Source organism: Mixophyes fleayi, chromosome 4 (genome assembly GCF_038048845.1).
Source record: "Mixophyes fleayi isolate aMixFle1 chromosome 4, aMixFle1.hap1, whole genome shotgun sequence".
NCBI classification, from domain to species: domain Eukaryota; kingdom Metazoa; phylum Chordata; class Amphibia; order Anura; family Limnodynastidae; genus Mixophyes; species Mixophyes fleayi.
The window spans coordinates 332,134,719-332,157,024 of record NC_134405.1 but is presented as its reverse complement, the minus strand read 5'-3'; the positions used below and the strand labels follow the sequence as shown (position 1 = coordinate 332,157,024).

The 22,306-nt window shown below is 41.8% G+C and overlaps 1 protein-coding gene across 1 annotated transcript in view; it reads right to left on the bottom strand.

Moving 5' to 3' along the window:
* The window catches only part of MTPN (myotrophin), a 42,663-nt gene extending 20,995 nt beyond the window's left edge, over positions 1-21,668 (bottom strand). The window contains exons 1-3 of the mRNA XM_075210404.1: positions 21,475-21,668; positions 3,607-3,720; positions 1,027-1,110 (exon numbers count right to left, since the gene is read on the bottom strand). Coding sequence (XP_075066505.1) covers positions 1,027-1,110; positions 3,607-3,720; positions 21,475-21,546 — 270 coding nt within the window. The 5' untranslated portion in view covers positions 21,547-21,668. The remainder of the gene's footprint in view (positions 1-1,026; positions 1,111-3,606; positions 3,721-21,474) is intronic.
* Positions 21,669-22,306: the final 638 nt, after the last annotated feature.

Sequence of the window (22,306 nt, the reverse complement as noted above, 5' to 3'; positions counted from 1 at the left end):
TGCCTACACACTTCATTCTTCACTCCACCCGAGCTACTGCAGTACACTGCCTACACACTTCATTCTTCACTCCTCCACCCGAGCTACTGCAGTACACTGCCTACACACTTCATTCTTCACTCCTCCACCCGAGCTACTGCAGTACACTGCCTACACACTTCATTCTTCACTCCTCCACCCGAGCTACTGCAGTACACTGCCCACTTTACAACAACTATAATCAACACTCCGACCCCACACACCTAAACACAGCGCTGCTCTCCATACAAGCCTGTGACAGAAACCTCTCACAGCACGTCTCTGCAGATTGCCACTGTCCTTAAAACAAATAAAATTACAAAAAAAGGACGTATATCAAAACAAGAAAAGTTGATAAAAATACAATTCTTTAAAAATTCTGTCACCAGCAGCTACTTATGTATGATAGTAAGAAGACTGTGCACCCGGTTTTCGAGAGAGAGAGCGTGCGAGAATATATATATGCACACACATCGGATGGATACATCAATTTATAGGGTCCTAATTATTGATTGGGTTTTTTCAAGATAGGCCCAATACCCTCAATCTACAGTATTCATTGCTTTCTTGCTTCTCAAAGGGACAGAACACTACTGCCAGATCACAGGCAAAATCTGCTTGAAATAAAACAAACCCCCCCAAAAAAAGAAATCACCACACTCCTGGTATAGTGATTTCTGTGACTTATTATATAGGAATGGTCTTCATCAAGCTTTAACCGGACATAGATTTGCTTGGTGTCAGAAAACCGCCATTTAATAGAATCATAAAACAATGTTTTATTCCAAGATCTCAGCAACGACCTAGCGTCACCAGCAAAAAAAATATCCAGGAAACCTAAGTGAGGTTGTCACCTACAGACATTGGTTTCCCCACAAATTGGCTGCTCCCACTATTTATGAGAACGCAGCCTATCAGCTCATCGAGAACCAATACAGTCTCTCATTCTTAGAGGCTCAACTAACACATGTTAAACACAAAGACACTGAAAGCTGTAGGAATTCTCACCTGCTCCAGTAGAAGCTTGACCGTTTTTAAATGCCCCTCGTAGCAGGCAGACAGGAGAGGAGTGATGCCATGTTTATCTGCAGCCTGAAAACAAAAAACAAAACAGCACAATTAACATTAATGGAGGACTCTACAAGAGAACATTTACCCAGCCACATTTTACCCTTAGAAACAGCATATCTATGCTCACTTAAATCACTTATCTTTTAGTGCATGAACATGGAAGATCCACCAGTAACTCCGGCATCCAAGCAGGCTGAGATTTTAGAACAGGTAAAACGTTGACGGAGATATTGAACCACCTCCCAATTCTCCACAGGCAGAGATAACATTTAAATAGCACAATGTAGACTCTGCGGTGTAACAGTGCTCTATGGCTTAAGGACTGAGCAATTACTGGACAAGGAGCAATGCTACTACCTTAGCGCTTGCAAATGACTAAACATATTATCTTCCCGACAATTATAGATTGCCGGCACGTCACAATTTGCTTAATAGAGTAAATTACCATTTGCAGTGCAACGCTTTTGCCATAATATAACCATTAATATTACTGGCTTATAAAACATTTTCGGGTTTTGAAAGAACTGGGTAAGAGCTGAACGTACTCACTGCAAAGATGTCCTTAATTTCTGCACTCGGAGTGCGCCCCTTGGCATTCACAGATCTCACTTGTAAATGGTTTCTACACTGTTAGGCCGCTAGATTGTTACACAGTGGCTAGCATTGCTACCTTACAACACTGGGGTCAAGGGTTCGATTCCAACCAGGGCCCTATCTGTGTGGAGTTGACCGATCTCCACGTTTCCGATATGCCAACAAGAAATCATTGCCTCAATACGACGAGATACATACGGGAGAGCAGACTAAGGACTTTTTAATGGACTCCATATATCTAACAATTATGTACTCTGTCAAATAGGATTCATATTTGAATCCTTTAGACAGATTCCTCACACGTTACATGGTCAAAATGGCAGAGAATCTTTCAGAGGAACCACTAGCCTCTTGTTTACAAAGCTTAAATATTACAGAAGCGGAAGATGCTCAAATAAATTTATAGGCCATAGCAGGTGCTTGAAAGGGTGGGGGGTTATCCTACAAGGAACAAAACACACCAAAAAATGTTTCCGAAATATATGGGACTCTCATTGTTTAGAGTTAGGACCACCCTATTAACAAAAGCGCCTTGGTGTGGCAGGTGGCTTTAACATACATTTGCAAATGTGTGCAACTAAGACTTTGGCATTTTTATCTACAGTAGAAATGGCAGGTCTGTTGCTGGCTATAGCAGTGTGCTGGGGGAAAGCTTAAATATTCTCTGTTGGCTTCCAAGGCCAGAAGACAGACTCGGCCATCATTCCAGTGATGCAAAAGGGCATCTGTCACGCTTTCGGGTAGAAAAATTAAAGATTCATATGTTTTTGGGTTTGTTTTTTTCAACACCATTGTCCTGTAGTTCTTAGGCAATGTTTTCCCAATACTAGTTTAAAATTGGATGACATTTTTACAGTACAGGAAGCCTTAAAACAAATGGTCAAGTTATGTAATAGAGATGTTACATGTGCGGTTCCCGATTCTTGTGCATTTTCTATAGTGCAAACAAGACAAAGGGAAAGCTTCATTGCAGCCATTTAACTGAATGATAAAGCACAGGACAGCTAAGTAAACAAGACGCAGAACGTGCCGTATTATTTGCCCTTCGATCTTTTGAAGGCTGGCGTTTGCTCTCTATTATTTTCTATTTACAAGTTTCCATAACTCAGTCAGTAGGCAAAGCAGCATTTTATACCACACAATGTGCAAGCATCCTGCCTGTGTGCAGCAATTACACGGCCTGCAGAAATATAGATCAGAGCTTTATAACAACAGATTTAGTACAATACAATAGAGAGACGTCATCTTACATGACAGTTAAAATATTACCAAGAAGTTCTTGAAACATGTTAACCAGATCTCAAACGAAAGAGGTCATGATCTTGCCTTCAGCCAATGGAGCCCTCCCACGTGACGGAGCCGCTTTAACAAGCCTTGAAAAGTACCTACCTAGAAGGATCTACCCTTGGAGATGACACTTCTACCGATCTGAACATCATCTCTGCACTCAGACCTGTCAGTTATGCTGCCCTTTGATGTCTGGCAAGGTTCAGACAACAGCAGCCGTGCAAAGCATTGTGGGAAAGCACATAAAAAATAAATAAAAAAAAACCACCACACACTAGACTGATTGACAGCTGAGCTCAAAAGAAGTTCCTAAGGCTTAGCTTTTCAATCTCAGATTGTTTTTATTTATTGAAAACCAAGTAACCTTAAATACCTTTAAGGGAAACTGACAGACCAAAACGGCCTAATATAGATGTCTACAGCTTGTCTGCGGCCTTTACACAAAAAAAAAAGTAATTTTCCTTTAAACGTTGTTTACACAGCGACTTATTTTTCTTTAACGATTTTACCAAGTCGCTTCTAATTTTGACACCACGCTGGTTAACCATACCAAGCGATCATCGCGCAAAATAGGTTTATTAGCAGCTGTAATACACAAAAACAAACACGGCTCTGGACAATAAGAACACTACATACATTAATATCAGCTCCTTTCGCCAGAAGATATTCCAGAGTTTCATCCTGCCCGCAGTCTGCTGCGTAATGTAGTGGCTTCCGGCCGCCCTCCAGCATCCGGTTGACATCCACGCCCTAGTCGAAAAACAATATAAAAAGAAAGGTAATGTATATAGGTCACATAAGACGTTTATAGATTCTCTTTCCCGCAGGAACACTTATGGCCCCTGTAGATAAACTGAAAACTACTAAAACGATTCTGTGATAAAATCTTGTCACACGTTGCAGCAATGATTCCACTGTAGTACAGGTAAACGGATATAAATTTAACCTTGTTGAGAAATCATTAGGACGACGACTGAAAGGTTGTAACAAAACAGCGACTAGTGAAAACCTCTAAACTATACGAGAAGACGCAGGAAGATACGAGAACCTCCGATCGTGAGGGAGGTTTTATTTCTGTGCACACTAGATTCCATGACCAGACACAATCACTGCATCCACCCAAGTCTCTGGTGGGAATGGTATCAGGATTCTTTCACCGATGGAGCTCAACCTTTTTCTAGCTGGGACCCCAAGCACTGGTGTAGCATTGTTCTGGGACCTCAAAATGTCGTTCTCAATAGAATGTGCTGCCCCCGAGTCAGTGGACCCCAACAAACAGATCTCACTTGGGGTAACGGCCCACAGGTCGCGCACCTCTGGCTTTCAAAGTGTAGGAAAAATTGTGGTCTTCTGGAAACTAATGATCGATTGTGGACTACCTGGTGTAGACGAGAAAGTGTTAAATATATAACTCAAACCCACCGTAGATCTGGCCTATAACAGGACAATACAGTCACGGTTCACTTCAGACATTTTCTCTCCTTTCTATAAGGTTGTACTTATTAGCAGAGCAGCAGAATTGGCATTGCACATGAAGCGGCGGTTTGTATTATGTGCACTTATCACCCGCCGTCCACACTTCCGCGCGCCAAACAAACAAAAGCCGCTCACCCATTGCCAGCAAAGGACAAGAGGCTGTGTGCGGAGAGATAAACTCAGACGGCAGGAGCGCAACTAGGACAACTGCACATTTTAAATTAAGTCCCGCACAGCTGTGCCCCTTGTCTAGCACAGGCTGTATATGCACTGCAAGATTTCCTACATGGCAGCGGGTACACTGTTAAAAGGGAAACTACCCCGTTTAAACAGTTTAATTTAGCTTTAATTTTCTAGCATGTTAAGTGAAACATAGATAGAAGTTACTTTGTACAGTGAATCCTATTCCTCCACATATTTCCATTTGTTAAGATTCGTGCGAGCTCCCATGCAGCTCGTCTGACCATTAAACACAAGTCCTGTATAGAAGAGCTTCTATGAGGGTGGTTGGAAACTAAGAATAAGAGGAGGTGGGGGGGCTGGTGGAGGTATAATGAATTACAGGGAACAGGGGAGGGTGGCAGGGATGAGGTGTTACAGTATACATGTATAGGTAAGAACCTAGATATCACTGCAAAGGACTCCAGAGTAGAGTTCCATAGTACAATTCTGCTTGCACAAAAATGATCTAGATCGAAAACTTTTGACCTCATCACAAAAAAACAATCATGTCAATGTCTGAAGTATACAAAACAATGCCTAGATAATAAGCCTTAACATTTTTGAAACAAAGTGCTGTAGACTGATGAAAAAAACAAAACAATAAATTCTGGAGGAAGACAAGATCACACTGTTAAGGATGGGGTGGCACTATTATGCTGTAGGGTGGGGTTGCAGCCAGTGGCACAGGAAATGTTACCCCGATCTAGAGGCTGCCACCCCCCCAGAGCTGCAATCCTATGTCCTAGTACCCCTTGTCCAATACACACAGCAGTGGTTTCTGACCACCCTCCGTGAACTGTACACTCATGCCTTCATTGTAGAGCAGTGGTATTGTTCACATCACTGTTAGTGTTAAAAAAACGCCCACCTTAATAGGATAGAGCAGTGGTTCCCAAACTTTTGCAGTTCGCGACACCCTTAGAGTCTCCAAATTTTTTCAAGGCACCCCTCCAGAATAATTACTGAACAGTCCTGTTTTAGGGGTAGTTGGGTCAAAAAGTTGTAATAAGTATTTAGGTCACGGCAGAAATACTTATTTAGTTGTATGCAAAAATGCCCCTCTGCATCCAGGCACACTGCCCTCTCTCACGTTGCCCCCTCTGTCACGCTAGCCCCCTCCTCTGCCCTCTGTCACGCAGGCCCCCTCCTCTGCCCTCTGTCACGCTGTGCCCCTCCTCTGCCCTCTCCTCTGCCATATGTCCCCCTCTGCCTTCTGTCCCCCTCCTCCTCTGCCATCTGTGCTCCTGGTCTGCCCTCTGTCCCCCTCCTCCTTCTCTGCCCTCGGTCTGCTCTCTGTCCCCCTCCTCCTCTGCCATCTGTGCTCCTGGTCTGCCCTCTGTCCCCCTCCTCTGCTCTCTTTCCCCCTCCTCCTCTGCCATCTGTCCTCCTCCTCTGCCTGCCCTCTGTCCCCCTCCCTCTGCCCTGCGCCAGGCAAAAAAAAAAAAAAAAGGAAAGAAAACAGAAACTTACCAATCCGCGCGGCGCCGGGACCCAGCAGCCTCTTCTCTCCCGCAGCTGTCACTGAATGACGTCAGTGACAGCTGCGGGAGAGAGGAGGCTGCTGGGTCCCGGCGCCGCGCGGATTGGTAAGTTTCTTTTTTCTTTCTGCCTGGCCCACGGCACCCCAGTGACAGCGCCGCGGCACCCCTGGGAGCCGCGGCGCACACTTTGGGAACCGCCGGGATAGAGGATCATGGTGCTGTCCATTGGGAGTCTAAGATGCGGGATCAGGATAATACTAGATCAAAAGGTAACTATAACTTTGTATTTGAGCTTATTAGATGTCAATATGTATTTCTCTTAATCTATACCCCTTAAAATACAACAATTGTTTATGTTTAGTAAATAAATGACATCATAGAATAAGGGTCACTGACTGAAGCCGGCTATAAAACGCTGAATTACACAACATTTAGCTGTCCTATGGAGGCATTACATGTATTACTTTCTATTTCTCCTTCTCTCTGCATTGTGCTCACTATGCAGCTTACACCAGGGGCAGAGACGTGTAGATTACGGCTGTAACCACAGAGCCCTGAGAAAGGTTCAGAGCAGGGGGAATACAGCGGATTTAGTTCATAAACTCCAGCTAGAGCAGAATGGGCAGGTATGTCTGACTCTGTAGATTTAATACAAATAAATCCTGTATAGCAGCCCGTGAAAACCAGCACTGGCTGCTTTATTTACTATAACCACCTTTCTATAGGATGTAGAATACTATTAATAAGAACATAAGACAAGGCCTGTGCTTACATATAGGTCTAGCGATGGGCTTCACCCTCACACAGGAATGTAAAACACTCTACAACATACTGGTCCAGAGACGTCCAGACTACAAGTACGGTGAACTGAATGGACCCGCGGCTGCTTCAGCTACAGTAACGCAGGATTTGTATCAATACCATGTCAAAAAGGGGATTTATTTGCCCTTTAAGTAATAGCAAAAATGTCTCCTTATAGAAAGCAGCAACATATACAACAAGCCCCAGTGCCCTTATAGAGGGCTTAAAGCTCCAATCACATAAAATTTATTTTAGCCTAACATTATTTATTCTGCGTCAGTGTCAAGCAGTTACTGTGACAGCCACAGTCACCTGACATGATTTAGTCAGCACAGGCTTCTGGCTATGCTCAGCATGTACATTCATAGCAAAATCCCCCTACTCCCTTTGACATCACGTGACCACTGAGGAGCTCTACAACTGACTGGCTCAGAATGAGACCAGCTTATACTCTTCTCACTCGCAGCTAGAACAAAGTGCTTCCAGCCGAGACCCTTTTGTGCAATGGCAGTAATAGCAATCTCTTTGCAAGGGGAAGACTGAGTTTTAGGAGGACAACCTGGAAAAATAAGCTTCATGTTACAAAACGGAACAAAAAACTTGCTGTAAAAAAAAAAAAAAAAAAAAAAGTGTACATAAAGAATCAATGCGAGACTGTATATGTAACACTGAGCTACACCTTACCCACAGAAAGCACAGAGTGAGAAAAATGACTGGAGCCTAATATGAGCACTTCTGTTGTGACGCTGGGGGCCATTAACTGCGCTGTTTCTAATAACAGAGGACAAGAGAGCCGTGAGCTTTGCTTCATCTGTATATATTCCACTGCTTGTGTCATCTTATCGGAGGGAAGATTAAGCACTAACCCATCAACTATCTACCTCTATACAACTTCATCACAACTGACCTCTACTCTTGCACACCAGGGTTTTCCTAACTTATTTTATCTTGCATAAAGGTCACTGTCCTTTTTTACAGGGCAAACAACAAAAACGTTACATGCACTTCACCATTATTACTGTGTAAAGAATACTGCATTAGAGCGTAAACAGCTGCTGGACCTGGAGCAAATATGACAACTGCACTTAGATGGCGGCGACACCTGTCTAATGGGTGCAACAAGTGCCTGGAGAAAACAGCCCGAGACATGATGGGTCCAGTAACGGCAGAGAGCCCAAGGGGAATGCTGCGTGTGTATAATATATATATATATATATAAAAAAAAAATTAAATAAAATTTAATGTATGACCTCGTTTAACAGGTATCAGAAAATAAAAGTGACAGGATTTCCAGAAGTAGCCCACCATGCTAGAACCACACATTCTTCATTGTCAGAATAGAACGGTTTGATAGGGGAAGAGCGCAGCAGCATTATTCCAGGTGTGATAAACGGATCAGACACTTCCTGGGGTTTACATTCTGCTTTCCTCCGATAGATCCTCCGCACATGGATGGACTGTACTGGGAGGGAATGTAGGGGGCTGAGAAAAGAGGAAGCTAAACTTGTGAGAGTGGTGGGGAGAGATGAAATCTATAGAAACTGACAGCTCGAAAAGAAAAAGACTGGTTTCCACCCAAAAAAATTATATATATATATATATACACATATACACATATATATATATACATATACACACACACACACACACTATGGGGGGGGAAAAAAAAAAAAAAAAAAAAAAAAGTACCGATATAGAAATTAAACATGCAATCTAATATAACTTAAAGGGTGATTCCTTCGGGGTTCGTTATTTAAGAGAGAAAGGTGGAGACAGGATACATAAATAAAATATACACAGATCAGCCACAACAATAAAACCACGGAATAACATTGATTAGCTCGTTACAAATGACACCTAACAGACCGGTCAGAATGGCCCCTGCCCACCTCCAAAAGCTCCCTGCAATGGGCACGTGAGCAACAGACCCAGACCATGGAGCAATGGAATAAAGTGTCCCAGTCTGAGGAATCACGTTTTCTTTAACATGTGGAGGCCTTCAAAACCCCCTGATCTCATTCTGATCGAGCAACTATGGGATGTGCTGGAAAGACAAGTCCGAACCATAGAGGGATGTGCCGAGTCATGGAGGCCTCACCTCGCAACTTACAGGACTTAAAGGATCTGCTGCTAACGTCTAGGTGCCAGATACCACAGGAAACCTTCAGAGGTCTTGTGGAGTCCATGCTATTATGGCAGCACGAGGGGGAACCTATACAATATTAGGCAGATGGTTTTAGTGTTGTGGCTGATTAGTATATACTCAATTTATAAGTAGATGTTTCCGCCCCCCAATGTTCTATAAAACATATGGCCGCAAGTCATTATGCACAGACAAATTATGCAGATTTATTTCATTTCAAGCTGGTGCTTCCAGATTGTCAACTTTGTTGGAGAACAGTGAAATGTCTGTAAACAGAACAGCGCCATCCAGTGTCCTCATTATTGTAAAAAACAAAACCAGTACAATTTGCTTGTAACTCTCGAGCAAAAACATTTGGACAAAGTATGGCTAAAACGTAGGAGTTATATTCTATATTTGCAGGCCAAAAAGGTAAATACTAAGGTGTGTATAGTACTAATGGGATATGGAGGGAACAAGGGGAAAGCCTAACAGTCAAGGGTCTAAGAAGGAGAACACGATTCACTTATCCTGAGTAGTACATAGAACAGTAGAACATCATGTATTTAAACTATTTAGCTGTAGATTAAAATAATGGTTCAGTGCAATTAATGCAAATAGATTAGACTGCAAAGCAAGAGAGCCCCCCATATGATCATATGTTGACGGTGGTTGCAGCGATTTCCCCCAATACAGTACGAATCAGTCCTGCCCAGTAGGTGATTGCTGCAAACTCTACAATGGAAGTCCCCCACTACAGAAGCAATAAGCACAGGCTGGCAATTTCCATGATGGAAAGGGGGGGGGAACAAAATAATAAAAAAATGAATCAAATAAAAAAAGAAAACAAACTAGAGACATTTAGCAAGAAGCAGAAGGACAATGTAGGGTTATAATTCTGGGATCATGGTCAATGTTTTTCTATTCTCTTGAGTGCAGCTCTTCGAAGGCATCAGGGTCTGATTCCAAGACCCTCAAGACTTGGCACTTTGTATAACCTGTGCCTTCAGTCCTCATTGAGAACCAGTGTTTTATGCAATCAGAAGCTGACAAATAAGGTCATAGGTTCATGGAAAAACAACGCAGTCTATGGTGCACGTTTATGTAATACACAGACTGCAATACAACAGCCATATTACAAAAAACAAAAACGAAACACCACAATTTAACAGCCTGTACTAAATACCGGAAGCTCTTCAGATGAGGAAATAGGGTCCAGGCTGCTATAATGAGATGCATTCCAGAGCACTATCAATGTTTTACAAGCCATGGGAAAGAGTGAGAACGCTGCTGAGATGTTATCTGTAAAACTATGCAGAGCAGGTGATTTTTGGAGATACGAGCTAGAACTAGCGCACACAGCAAAACAATGTTGCATAGCTTTAGTGCTATCTGTGCTGTTATGTAGGTGGAGTGGTTTATACATGTGCTGTGGGACAAGAACGAGACTGAGGACATAACAGGGTGAAATCCACTAAAGTGATGTTCATCTAAACACTAAAATCACCAACACCCCCATATGTCAAAAAAAAAAAAAAAAAAAAAAAAGTTGTTTGAGTTTTATTTTGTGGGGTTTTTTTTTTTTTTTTTTTTATATCTCTCACCTTCTACATCTCTACACATCTATATAAAAGATGAAGTTCGCTTGTTTCTTTTTTTTTTTTGCTTGTTGGGGAATATCTTCTGCGGCTGTCAAGGTAAAGCTGCCAAATAGTTATTTTGTAATCGAAAAAGTAAGCGGACAGACCAGGGACAATGCAACAATGTGACAAAGCGACGGATATTGTAAACATAATTTTTGGGTTGTAAACAATTGCTTGTTTGCTAGAAGGACAAATCTTATTTTCTAAATAGCATTTTTGGTCTATTTACCCAAAAATGTTCTACTCTATAACACTGCCACACATTATAATTCGGACCCACGCAACGTTGGGTGACCCTGCTTGTTGCTACTAAATTAATAAACACAATACGTTTAGTGTTTTCACCTCTACTTGACCGGACTGACCATCATTAAAGTACACTTGTGGTACTGCAAATCCCAGCAAGGCCTGCCAACCACCGATTGCTTGAGCATGCATGTGCATGTATAACTACAATACCAATTTAATACTATAGGGAGTTGGTGGAGGATTGGCATTTTTTTTTAGTTTTCACTGGAATCCCCACTGTAATATTTAGAAAGATCTTTACATTTTTAATAGCTCAGAAAGTTATTCCTACTCAAAAAGCTGAATGAAAATAGCTCATGCATCCTGTACTTATCTACAACAGGATACATTAGTTGCACGTTTGCAGCAGCATTCATGAGCAAACCGGAATACATGTTAGCCTATGAATTTGTTTGAGACAAGACAGGAATGTATGATCTGTGTCATTAATTTAACAGAGATCCATATAAAATACATTTTTTGGGAGGTGGTGGGATCAGTTTGGACCATCACAAAACTTGTTATCTACAAGTCTGGGACTCAATGCAAAAATTAATTCAGCATGAAATTACCTGTTGAACCCTCACACAGCTGCTGAAATTTGAAGTATGAATTACTGACTTTACACAATGTGATCTGTAACCATGGAAACAATTGCAGTTCAGTTTGTTTCCATGGTTACAGATTATACTATGAAGTAGTAGCAACTGTGTTTTTATGAGATTTCAACAAGCTATTTCAGGCAGTCTTAACATCTCAAATATTCAGAGTTACTCCAGGAAGTTGGAATGCGTAGGGGTTAGCACTTCTGCCTCACAGCACTGGGTTCATGAGTTCAATTCCCGACCATGGCCTCATCTGTGAGGAGTTTGTATATTCTCCCCGTATTTGCGTGGGTTTCCTCCGGGTGCTCCGGTTCCCTCCCACACTCCAAAATCATACTGGTAGGTTAGTTGGCTGCTAACAAATTGACCCTAGTCTGTGTCTGTCTTGTGTGTGCTAGGGAATTAGACTATTAGCCCCAATGGGGCAGTGACTGATGTGGGCGAGTTCGCTGTACAGCGCTGTGGAATTACTGGCGCTATATAAATAAATGGTGATGATATGTAGTATAATGATTTTAAATTCATTTTTGAATGGAGTTGCCTTTTTAAACAACTTCAGAAGCAAAACAGCAGCAGACTCTTTCAGACCCACTCCAAGAATGAGCTGAAAATATTTTATATTTTTTATACCTTGCCTTTCGCTAAGGCTGCACCATAAACAGATTTATTGTGAAATATAGTTCAGAAATTGATCACAATTTACAATATCCCCCTACCCTCTCCATTTCCTCTCACTACTCGGCTTTAAAGTGTCTGCTGCTTTTTTCATGCTGTGTGTTGATTTCTATCCTAACCCTTACCACTCCTATTGCACAGTACTGCGAAAATATGCTGGAGCTGTATAAATACTGCATGATACATATTTTTTTTTGTAGTTAGTCACTGTATGGAATTAGGATTTTGCCCTGACTGTTTCGTGACAACAGATCCTTTACTGCTTTACAGAAGAACACTTCTCTTTTATGGACTGATTAGCCATTTATTTATATATTTTTTTATCTTTTGCAAAGTCATCAATCAATTCTGACACTGACCAGCAAGTCACTGGACCGGAAATGGCACCACACAAAGCAAGATCTAAAAGTTAAAGACTTATGCAGTAAACAATGAAACTTTCCAGGATATAACATTTAATTATGCAGATACTTCCTTTGTTCGGAAACAATTAAACTACATAATAATAAAAAAAAAGTAGATGTTTTGAGGCTGTTGTCATACACACAAAAAGCGAAATTACCCCGAACAGGATTGTGCTTGTTGTTGGGCATCAATGAAACATTCACTCTTAAATAATACCTAGAAATCCTATATATAGTATTGTGAGATGTCAAAAAGCACTACTTTCTCTTTAGTGAGCAAAATAAATGGGAACTATTAAAAACAGAAGCAGGGACTTCCATGCTAGAGGAGCTAACAGTTGGAGAAGTCTCCTTCGCTAGCAATGCAACATTTACGGTCCCCACATAAACAAAATACAGAACATAAAGGTTCAACCAGAGCAGTGTCAGTTCTAAAAGAGGTACCTTTTGCGCAGAGCGGAGGTTCTGTCCTACCAGTAACCGTGTTACAAACTAGGATCTGTCACTGAGCATTTCAGTTTCAACGGTCCTTGGCTGTACACCTCTCAACTCTGAGAACAGGAGGGGGGGGGGGGGGGGGGGGTCATTTTTAAGATCATTTTGGAACTTGCTGTATTGTTATACAGGACTTCATATGTAGCAGTTTCACCGTCTCTACATAAAATATATTTCAAATAACCAGGATAGTGCAAAAATGGTGGACAGGTCTGATTTGACTGTCTCACTGGTAAATTCACTAGCACTGCACGACATTCAAACTCACTGATACCTCTAAATATGGGTCCAAAGTTATGACCTGTTCTCATTGCTGATAGAGTGACTCACTGTGTAATCTTCCCTGTTATCTAAAGCTGTAGGTTCATGCCTGATAAAGTAAGGTAGTTTAACTAGTCACCAATGAACACTGCATTTATCCCAAAAAAAACAATAAGGCTTATTTTGGTTAGAGCACAGTCAGGTTTTCTAGGCTTCCATGCTCCAGCCAACCAATCAGATGCATTGGGATTATATTTTGAGCTTGAACAACCAATTTATACATGGAGTCCACTATACCAGACAATTAAAAAAAATGACCCTTATTCAGTTAATTTAATTAATGTGTAGCCATCTCCCTGTATGAATGAATGCACTGGTCAGCCAATCAGAAGCGAGGGAGAAACAATTCCCAGGCCTCTGACTAGTTGGCTGGAAAAGCAGAGATTAGGAGAATTATTACACATTTGTGCATGGGGTGGAAGTTTGGGTTTTTACAGGGATCCCTCCCCCTTTGGACTATGTTGCAGACAGAAGAGGGGAATGAAGGCTTCGCTGGGTGGGAAAGCCACAGCTAGCGGTTGGAATGAAGATTTGTTTTGTGGACTTTTGTTTTTTAATAAAGTTTTGTTTATTAACAAGGGGGGAGAAGTGGTATGTGTTTTGTTTAAGCTTTATTTTTGAAACACATTCCCTGCTCAAAATACACACTGTAAATTGGGTAACATGCAGGTAGCAGGTTTAGCGCAGGTCCGTACCCTACAGTATGCCAGTCTAAGCCGTGGATGGTACTTAAGAATAGCTAATCAGCAACAGTGAGTCCCATACAATGACATTTCATTAACTTCCTTTTACCAGATATAACCTTTACTACATGACCCTATATCTCTGTTGATAATAGTAGTAAATTCTCCCATGCCCATAGAAAGTGACTTCTTCCAGTTGCCAGATAAACAACATCTCTTCTACTAAACATCCTTCCTCTTCTGCCTTTAGGTCCATAGTGTAACATTAACCCAATGAAGCTCCGAACAGCTGGACACCCTGCAGTGGTACCTGATAAGGGGACATGTAACACCCCATAAATCACTGTAGTTCTCATGAAGACATGCAGAACGTTTAGTTCCCCATTATGTATGGACACAATGTTTCAGGCACCATAATATTGCTGAGGGAAAAGTCCTAACATGGAGTTGTCATTAATAACTGTGAATAAATATAAATAGATCACACTGATCAGGCACAATATTCAAACCACCTGCCTAATATAGTGTAGGTCCCCCTCGTGCCACCATAACAGCCCTGTCCCACCAAGGCACGGACTCCACAAGACCTCTGAAGGTGTCCTGAGGTATCCGACACCTAGACGTTAGCAAGAGATCCTTAACATCCTGTAAGTTGTGAGGTGAGGCCTCCATGACTCGGACTTGTTTTCCAGCACATCCCACAGTTGCTCGACTGGATTGAGATCTGAGGACTTTGGAGGTCAAGTCAACACCTTGAACTCAGTGCCATGGTACTTTAACCATTCCTGAATAATTTTCGCAGTGTGGCAGGGCGCACTAACCTGTAAAAAGAGGCCACTGCCATCAGGGAATAGCATTGCTATGAAGGGGTGTACTTGGTCTGCAACAATGTTTACGTAGGTGTTACATGTCAATGTACACATGAATGCCAGGAATGCACACAGCTTTTAAAGGCAGGTAAGTTTGAACCTAGATTAAAGAAAAAAAAAAAAGCATAGCATTTATCATTATAGGACTGGCCAGAATGGGAAGATTTTGTCGTGAGTTGGTCAGCTTATCATATATTGCAAAATGTGGAACCAACGTTCCCTGTTTTTAATATAAAGAAGCAGTTAGTACAGCATCAATTGTGTATTTGGTGAGTGCAGGGCAAAAATTAATTATACACAAACTATTTAAAAATCCATAACAAGTAATCGCTTATCTTTCAGCATTTCTCTAAACTTCATCTTTAGCACATTTTGGCCATCTTTTTTAATATACACACTTTAACCTGAAAACCTAATTAACTAATTGTGCTCAAACAGTGATATAAAGAAAAACATGCATTACAAGCTACCCAGCTTGTAATACACAAGATTGTGGGACTTAAGATTTGTAGGGTAACCCAAACCTTAGAATTGGGAAGCACGAATACAATGCCTGCAATCATTTACATAAAATGACATCAGAAAAGTAACCACTTTTTTGCAGGAGAGGGAAGACATAAAATATAACAGAACTTCTTCCCTGTTCCGCAAATTAAAATCTTCCATCAACAACAGGAAATCTGCAGAGTAGTTTTCTTTTGTAAGAGAAATATATATCCGAGCTCTATCAACAGCATATATTTAGTGCCACCAACTCTGCAGTGCTGTACACATCAGTCCCTGCCCCATCGGAGCTTACAGTCTAACTTTGCTATCACACACACAGACTTGGGTTACTTTTGTCAACAGCCAATTAACCTACTAGTATGTTTTTGGAGTGTGGGAGGAAACCTGAGCACTTGGAGGAAACTCACGCAAACACAGGGAAAACATACAAACAGATAAGACCATGGTTGGGAATCGAACTCACGACCTCAGTGCTGTGAAGCAGAAGAGATAACCACTGAGCCACCGCTCCATCAAACAGATATTAAAAATATATATATTTGTAATGATTGAATTGGGCACATGAAGAATTATATTATATAGAGAAAAATGAATTGTCTTAAACAAAAATCATGTAAACATGGTCAATAAAAAAACAATCCTCAATATTAAATACATAATATTATTACTATGATGATGAATACAAGAGAACTAAAAGTAAATGTGTAAGGAATACGATCTATCATTATATAACAACGTAGGAGCTGTACTTAAATTAAAGGCAAAGCAGAGGCTGCAGGCAAACCGGTAGAAAGAGCTACATGCAGCCCCAGAAACACCAGTCTGGGTAATGGGTACAAACCGCCGCCAACATTGAGGGGAGTTTGTCCTCACGAAAGTGATGAGCAACCCATTTACAGCAAAGTCAAAGGGCCACATATCCTTCCTTATCCTCCAGGGCTTCTCTGCTGCTTTCAACAATGTTGATCACCACAATCCTCTCTCCAGGATCACTTCCTTCCCATCCAAGCACTCCTTGACATCCAACTCTGGCACATTGCTTTCTTCATTGTCAATATCTACAGTGATCCCACACAGCTCTGTTCTTCTCCCACCTCTTCTCTTGGTAAATCTTTGCTCATTTGGCTTACAGTGCCACCTTTATGCCATATCTTCCTCTCCTTCCCTGTCCTATCTTCTGAGACCAAACGTTATTTTAACATGGAAGCACCAACCCTACATAAGCTCTATTTTGGACATGTTGAGCTTTACCATAATCCCTCCTAACAGAGTTACCATCTCCCCTTAAATCTCCCTTACTGTCAATAGCACCAATTTTCTACCATGCCTCCCAAGCCTGCTGCCAATCATGCTCCTCACATTTAGAGGATTTCGCTGTCCTATAGCCTCGAACTTTCAAATACTGCTAGGAAAAAAAACAAAAAAAACAAACAAACAAACAAACAAAGCACTTTCCTTACCCAAGACTACTGCAACCTCCTCCTCCTGGCTTTACTGTCACCGATCGGTCCCTGCTTCAATCCATCCTCAGTGCTCAGACAAGACTAATCTTCCCCCAAAGCACTCTGCAAATCCCTATACTGGCTTTCCTTATGCACCAAAATCCATTTCAAATGAATCACCATCAAAAAGCCCTCAACACCACCCATTTATACATCTCATACCTAATCTTGAAACAGTCTCACATACAATCTAAATCTACCTCGGACCTGCTCAACGCCTCACCTGCCACTCGCACCTACCACACCAGATCCAACTTATTACCTGCCTTCAAATCTAAACACTATCTGGAGTCCGCCTCGTTGAGGTGGCCCTTACCAGCCGCCCCCATTACAGAGCTGCAGGGCGCAGGTAAAGCCTCACCAAGCAGATGACAGTCCAGGGGGTAAATGTATCAAGCTGAGAGTTTGAAAAACCAATCAGATTCTAGGTATCATTTATTTACTACATTCTACAAAATGACAGCTAGAATCTGATTGGTTGCTATAGGCAACATCTCCACTTTTCAAACCCGCCAGAAAACTCTCAGTTTGATACAATTACCCCCAGGAAATTCCTTTTGCTCGCTCTGTTTTTTGTTACAGGTTTGTCAGGGCAACGGAGGGCATCAGATGGCTGTACATGCATTAATACAATCTGATGAAAGTGCCAATTCACTTTAAATTTAAGTCTATTGTAGTTAACTTCTTAATCCAATTTTCATTTCACCATAAAATGTTTTTAATAATTTTAAAGAAAAGTATACCTTAAGTGCACAACTTTCCACAAAAATAAAGGAAAATAGAAGAGGGTACCGAGACAGGGAAGCTCAGCAAGGGTTTCGGAGTACTGCCATTAATTAATGTTTCATTAGATACAAGGCTCTGTTTTTCAAGTGTCCCTTGCACCTGCTCCTTTTACAACAACTTACAGACATATGGTGTCAGGAAGCTATACAAGGTGGAAAAAGACAGGAAATTAAGCAAGACAAGGTAACCTAATAGCCATCCAACAGAATGGCGTGGATATGTTTACCCATAGTTAAAATAAAAAAACCTTGTGCAAAAAAACAATATAGTGAATTTACAGGTAGTACTTTACTCAGGAGAGAACAGCTAACATCAAATGCTTAATATTTCAGATCTTTTGTCCTGTTAGTTCGAACAATTAAAAATGAAAAACTCAACAGAATATTTGAGCAGTGTCTGTGTAGCTGAAGTGACAGGAGTGAGGTACAGCAGTTAGCATTGGGCCCCAATTGACTCTGATCACAATCAAGGGAGGACTCAGCTGTCTTAAGTGTGGGGAGCTTAAGATTACAGAAATGACAGGAAGACAGAGTAACAGACTTTACTACATAAGAGGGCCTGCATCAATGACTAATCCCCCCACACACAGACCCTATAAGCAGCTTCAGGTGGATGCTTAATCTAGGTACAGTGAATATGCATGATGTGATCTATCTGGCTGCTTTGGAGAACTGCAAGTACCAGCAGGTTGCTGTCAAAGCATACTGGGATGGTCTAGCAATTACACAACAGGCTTTATACTTTATAACTGAAATGAAGCATGGACTCTGCCCACATGCCAAGTGGCACCATTATAATTAACAGGGTACCATACATTCATCTTACATACATGGAATATGGGTACAGTGGAGGTTTGTTCATAGGAGCTCTGTACTGATAGGTGTGAGGGTACAACAGCCACCTAGTGTGTGTAGTACGAATTAACGATAACAACTACCCCGACAGTAACTACAACGACATTGAAAATCCGAAGATTCATATCCCGACATGACAAACAGTGACTTATCATTAGACAGATGAACTAATTTCACGACAATCTGTTGCTGACTGTTGTAAATGACTTCACTTGATGACGCGACAGATCTTAAAACGGCAATGCACGGACCCAGCTTTTAACGGTAAGGCTAACCCTAACCCCTAAAATACTACTTACATGAGGTGAATGTCAGGCGGGTCCGTGCATTCCCACTTTAAGATTAGTAGGGTCGTGAAACTAGTCTGTTCCCAACTGTACTAAATGACGTCACTTCAAAACGCGACTAATCTTAAAGCGGCAATGCACAGACCCGCCTGACATTCACCACATGTAAGTAGTATTTTAGGGGGTAGCCTTACCGTTAAAAGCTGGGTCCGTGCATTGCCGCTTTAAAATCTGTGGCTATTCAAGTGAAGTAATTTACAACAGTCAGTAACAGATTGTCGTGAAATGAGTCTGTGTAATGGTAAGTCGCTGTTTGTGTCATGTCATTGTAGTCACTGTAAGGAAAGTGACCACTACCAAGCCTAGTGGGGGGGGAGGTGAAATCTGCACTTGGCTGTAACAAATAACCAAATACATGCATTCATTAGTCTGATTACACTAGGACGGTTATATTTGATTGTCTGCAATGGGATACAACACATCATCTCTCTCTGCATAAGTTGAGAGAAAAAAAAAAAAATTCACCCAGAACTAAAACTATATAGTTAAATCTACCTTTCGCAAAGCCAGCAGGTGCCTGGACCACAGACTCTTGTGAGATACTCACTCCAAAGCCCGAGATTTACGGTCAATTATTTTGTCATCAGAAGAATGGAGAATTCAGAAATTTGAGAGCTACCAACACAAGTCCTTTCTTGTCAACAGAACAGATAGGTTACTGCAGAAACCAGTAATATAGCCCTCAAAACAAGAGGTGTTGCAGTGCTAAATTGTAAAATTTTCCTGTAAATAACAATTGAACAGGTTTTGGGGGGTATTGGAAGTTGAGGACCTCAAAAAGGCAAATGTCTGGACAACAAGGTAATAGGAAAGTTGTACTATACAATTTTATTTATGGGTGGTGTTCAACTTTAAATGAGCCTCTTTGAGGCTCAACACATCAAGACTGATATCCTGAGAAGCAGAAATCCCTTCAAACAGATATGGCAACAAAGACAGCAACGCTGTCTATGAAGTTTGCAATGAGAAAGGCCACAGCACATATACTCCTTAAATAAAATACAACACCCATTACTATTACACCTAAAAAATAATTTGCTCTGAGAAACTTTAGTCATACGAGTCTAACACTGCAAATCTTATTTAGAATGTATAATTATCTCAATTGACAATGACTGTGTTGCTTTGTCAAGCACACTCCTAGCGATTCTATAAACATTTTAAATGTATACATGAATAAAAAGCAACAACATCCACCCCTTGTAAATACATCTCTATAAACTTCTTACAAAGCCTTCAGTAGGAAACTCCTGGTTTCCCCTTACTGTTGTGCAAGCAGTGTTCTGCTACCCGGCAATCCTCAGACTGACACTAGAACAGTTCTCTACTTATTGATGTAATGTGTAAAATTAGATGAGGATAAAGAGCAGGGAGAAGTTTTGACAGGCAGTGAACAGATCTCGAAATATGAAAACAATAAATTTACAATAAATCCCCCCCTATAGGGGCATATTTAATTGTTGGCGTTATTGGCAAAAGTAACATGGCGCGCGTGCACTATTACTGTCATTACGGTAATAGTGCGTATAAATACCGTTATTACGGTACCTTTCACGCTAGATTTCAGCTTGCGGCTCAGAGATCTGCAAGCTGAAATCCGGCTTAGTATTACCATAATAACGGTAATACCTTTAACGCCACGGGGAAATTCAACAATTGAATATGCACCATAGTATGTTAAGGATACCAGTAATCAGTTTTTTGTCTATTTTAACCAGCATAAACATGTTCCGGGGAAGTGCTCTACCTTTATAAGAACAACTAACTTCTCAGTAGCTTCTAAATGGCAAACCATTTTCATTATGGGTACTTTATGGGTGGAATTCAATACCCCCCCCCCCCCCCCAAAAGTAGCGCAGGGTTAAACCTATTACCGTTATTACGGAAAATTGAACCCGGCTTTCTGATCACAGGAGAGTAACGCAGGCCACATTACTTTTTACAGTAACACGGCCAACTGAATCCCCCCTATATGTCCAACTGTTTTTTAATTTATTTAAACCAAGTAAATTGGTCACCAGGATTTAGCTTTTTTTTTTTTTACTTTGCACTTTTACTTTGATAAGTGCAGCATACAGTGTAGATACAGTAGTGTAGTATATGCAGTAGGGTCCACTCACATGAACTCCAAGTCCCACCCAGGCTGACAGGAGTGCCCACTAACTATGTACACACTCATACACGCACACAGCCTGCCAGGAGTGCCCACTCACTATGTACACACTCATACACGCACACAGCCTGCCAGGAGTGTCCACTCACTATATACACACTCATACACGCACACAGCCTGCCAGGAGTGTCCACTCACGCACACAGCCTGCCAGGAGTGTCCACTCACGCACACAGCCTGCCAGGAGTGTCCACTCACGCACAAAGCCCGCCAGGAGTGCCCACTCACACAGCCTAACAGAGGGTCTCACCCCGGCGACAAATTCCTTCACCACGTCCAGGTCTCCGTTCTTCAGCGCCCACATGAGCTCCTTGTCACACATGACGAGCGGTGCGAGTGTCGGGACAGGCGGGAGAGGAGCACACAGAGCGCGGCCTGGTAGTGACAGAAGTCTCCGGATCTCTCTCTACTTCCCACACAGAGCGCAGAGACACGCCCTCCGTTGCGTAAACACGTCCTGCGTCAGCACGCCGGGCCCACGTGATCCCAAGAGCTGCTACCGTATCCTAGCAACCAGCAGAACTGTGTGCAGTACATACCTCAATGCAGGTTATACAGCCCTGATACCGGTCATTCAGCTCTGATACTGGTCATACAGCCCTGATACTGGTCATACAGCTCTGATACTGGTCATACAACCCTGATACTGGTCATACAGCTCTGTTACTGGTCATACAGCCCTGATACTGGTCATACAGCTCTGTTACTGGTCATACAGCTCTGATACTGGTCATACAGCCCTGATACTGGTCATACAGCCCTGATACTGGTCATACAGCTCTGATACTGGTCATACAGCCCTGATACTGGTCATACAGCTCTGATACTGGTCATACAGCCCTGATACTGGTCATACAGCTCTGATACTGGTCATACAGCTCTGATACTGGTCATACAGCCCTGATACCGATCATACAGCCCTAATACTGGTCATACAGCTCTGATACCGGTCATACAGCTCTGATACTGGCCATACAACCCTTATACTGGTCATGCAGCTCTGTTACTGGTCATACAGCCCTAATACTGGTCATACAGCTCTGATACTGGTCATACAGCTCTGATACCGGTCATACAGCTCT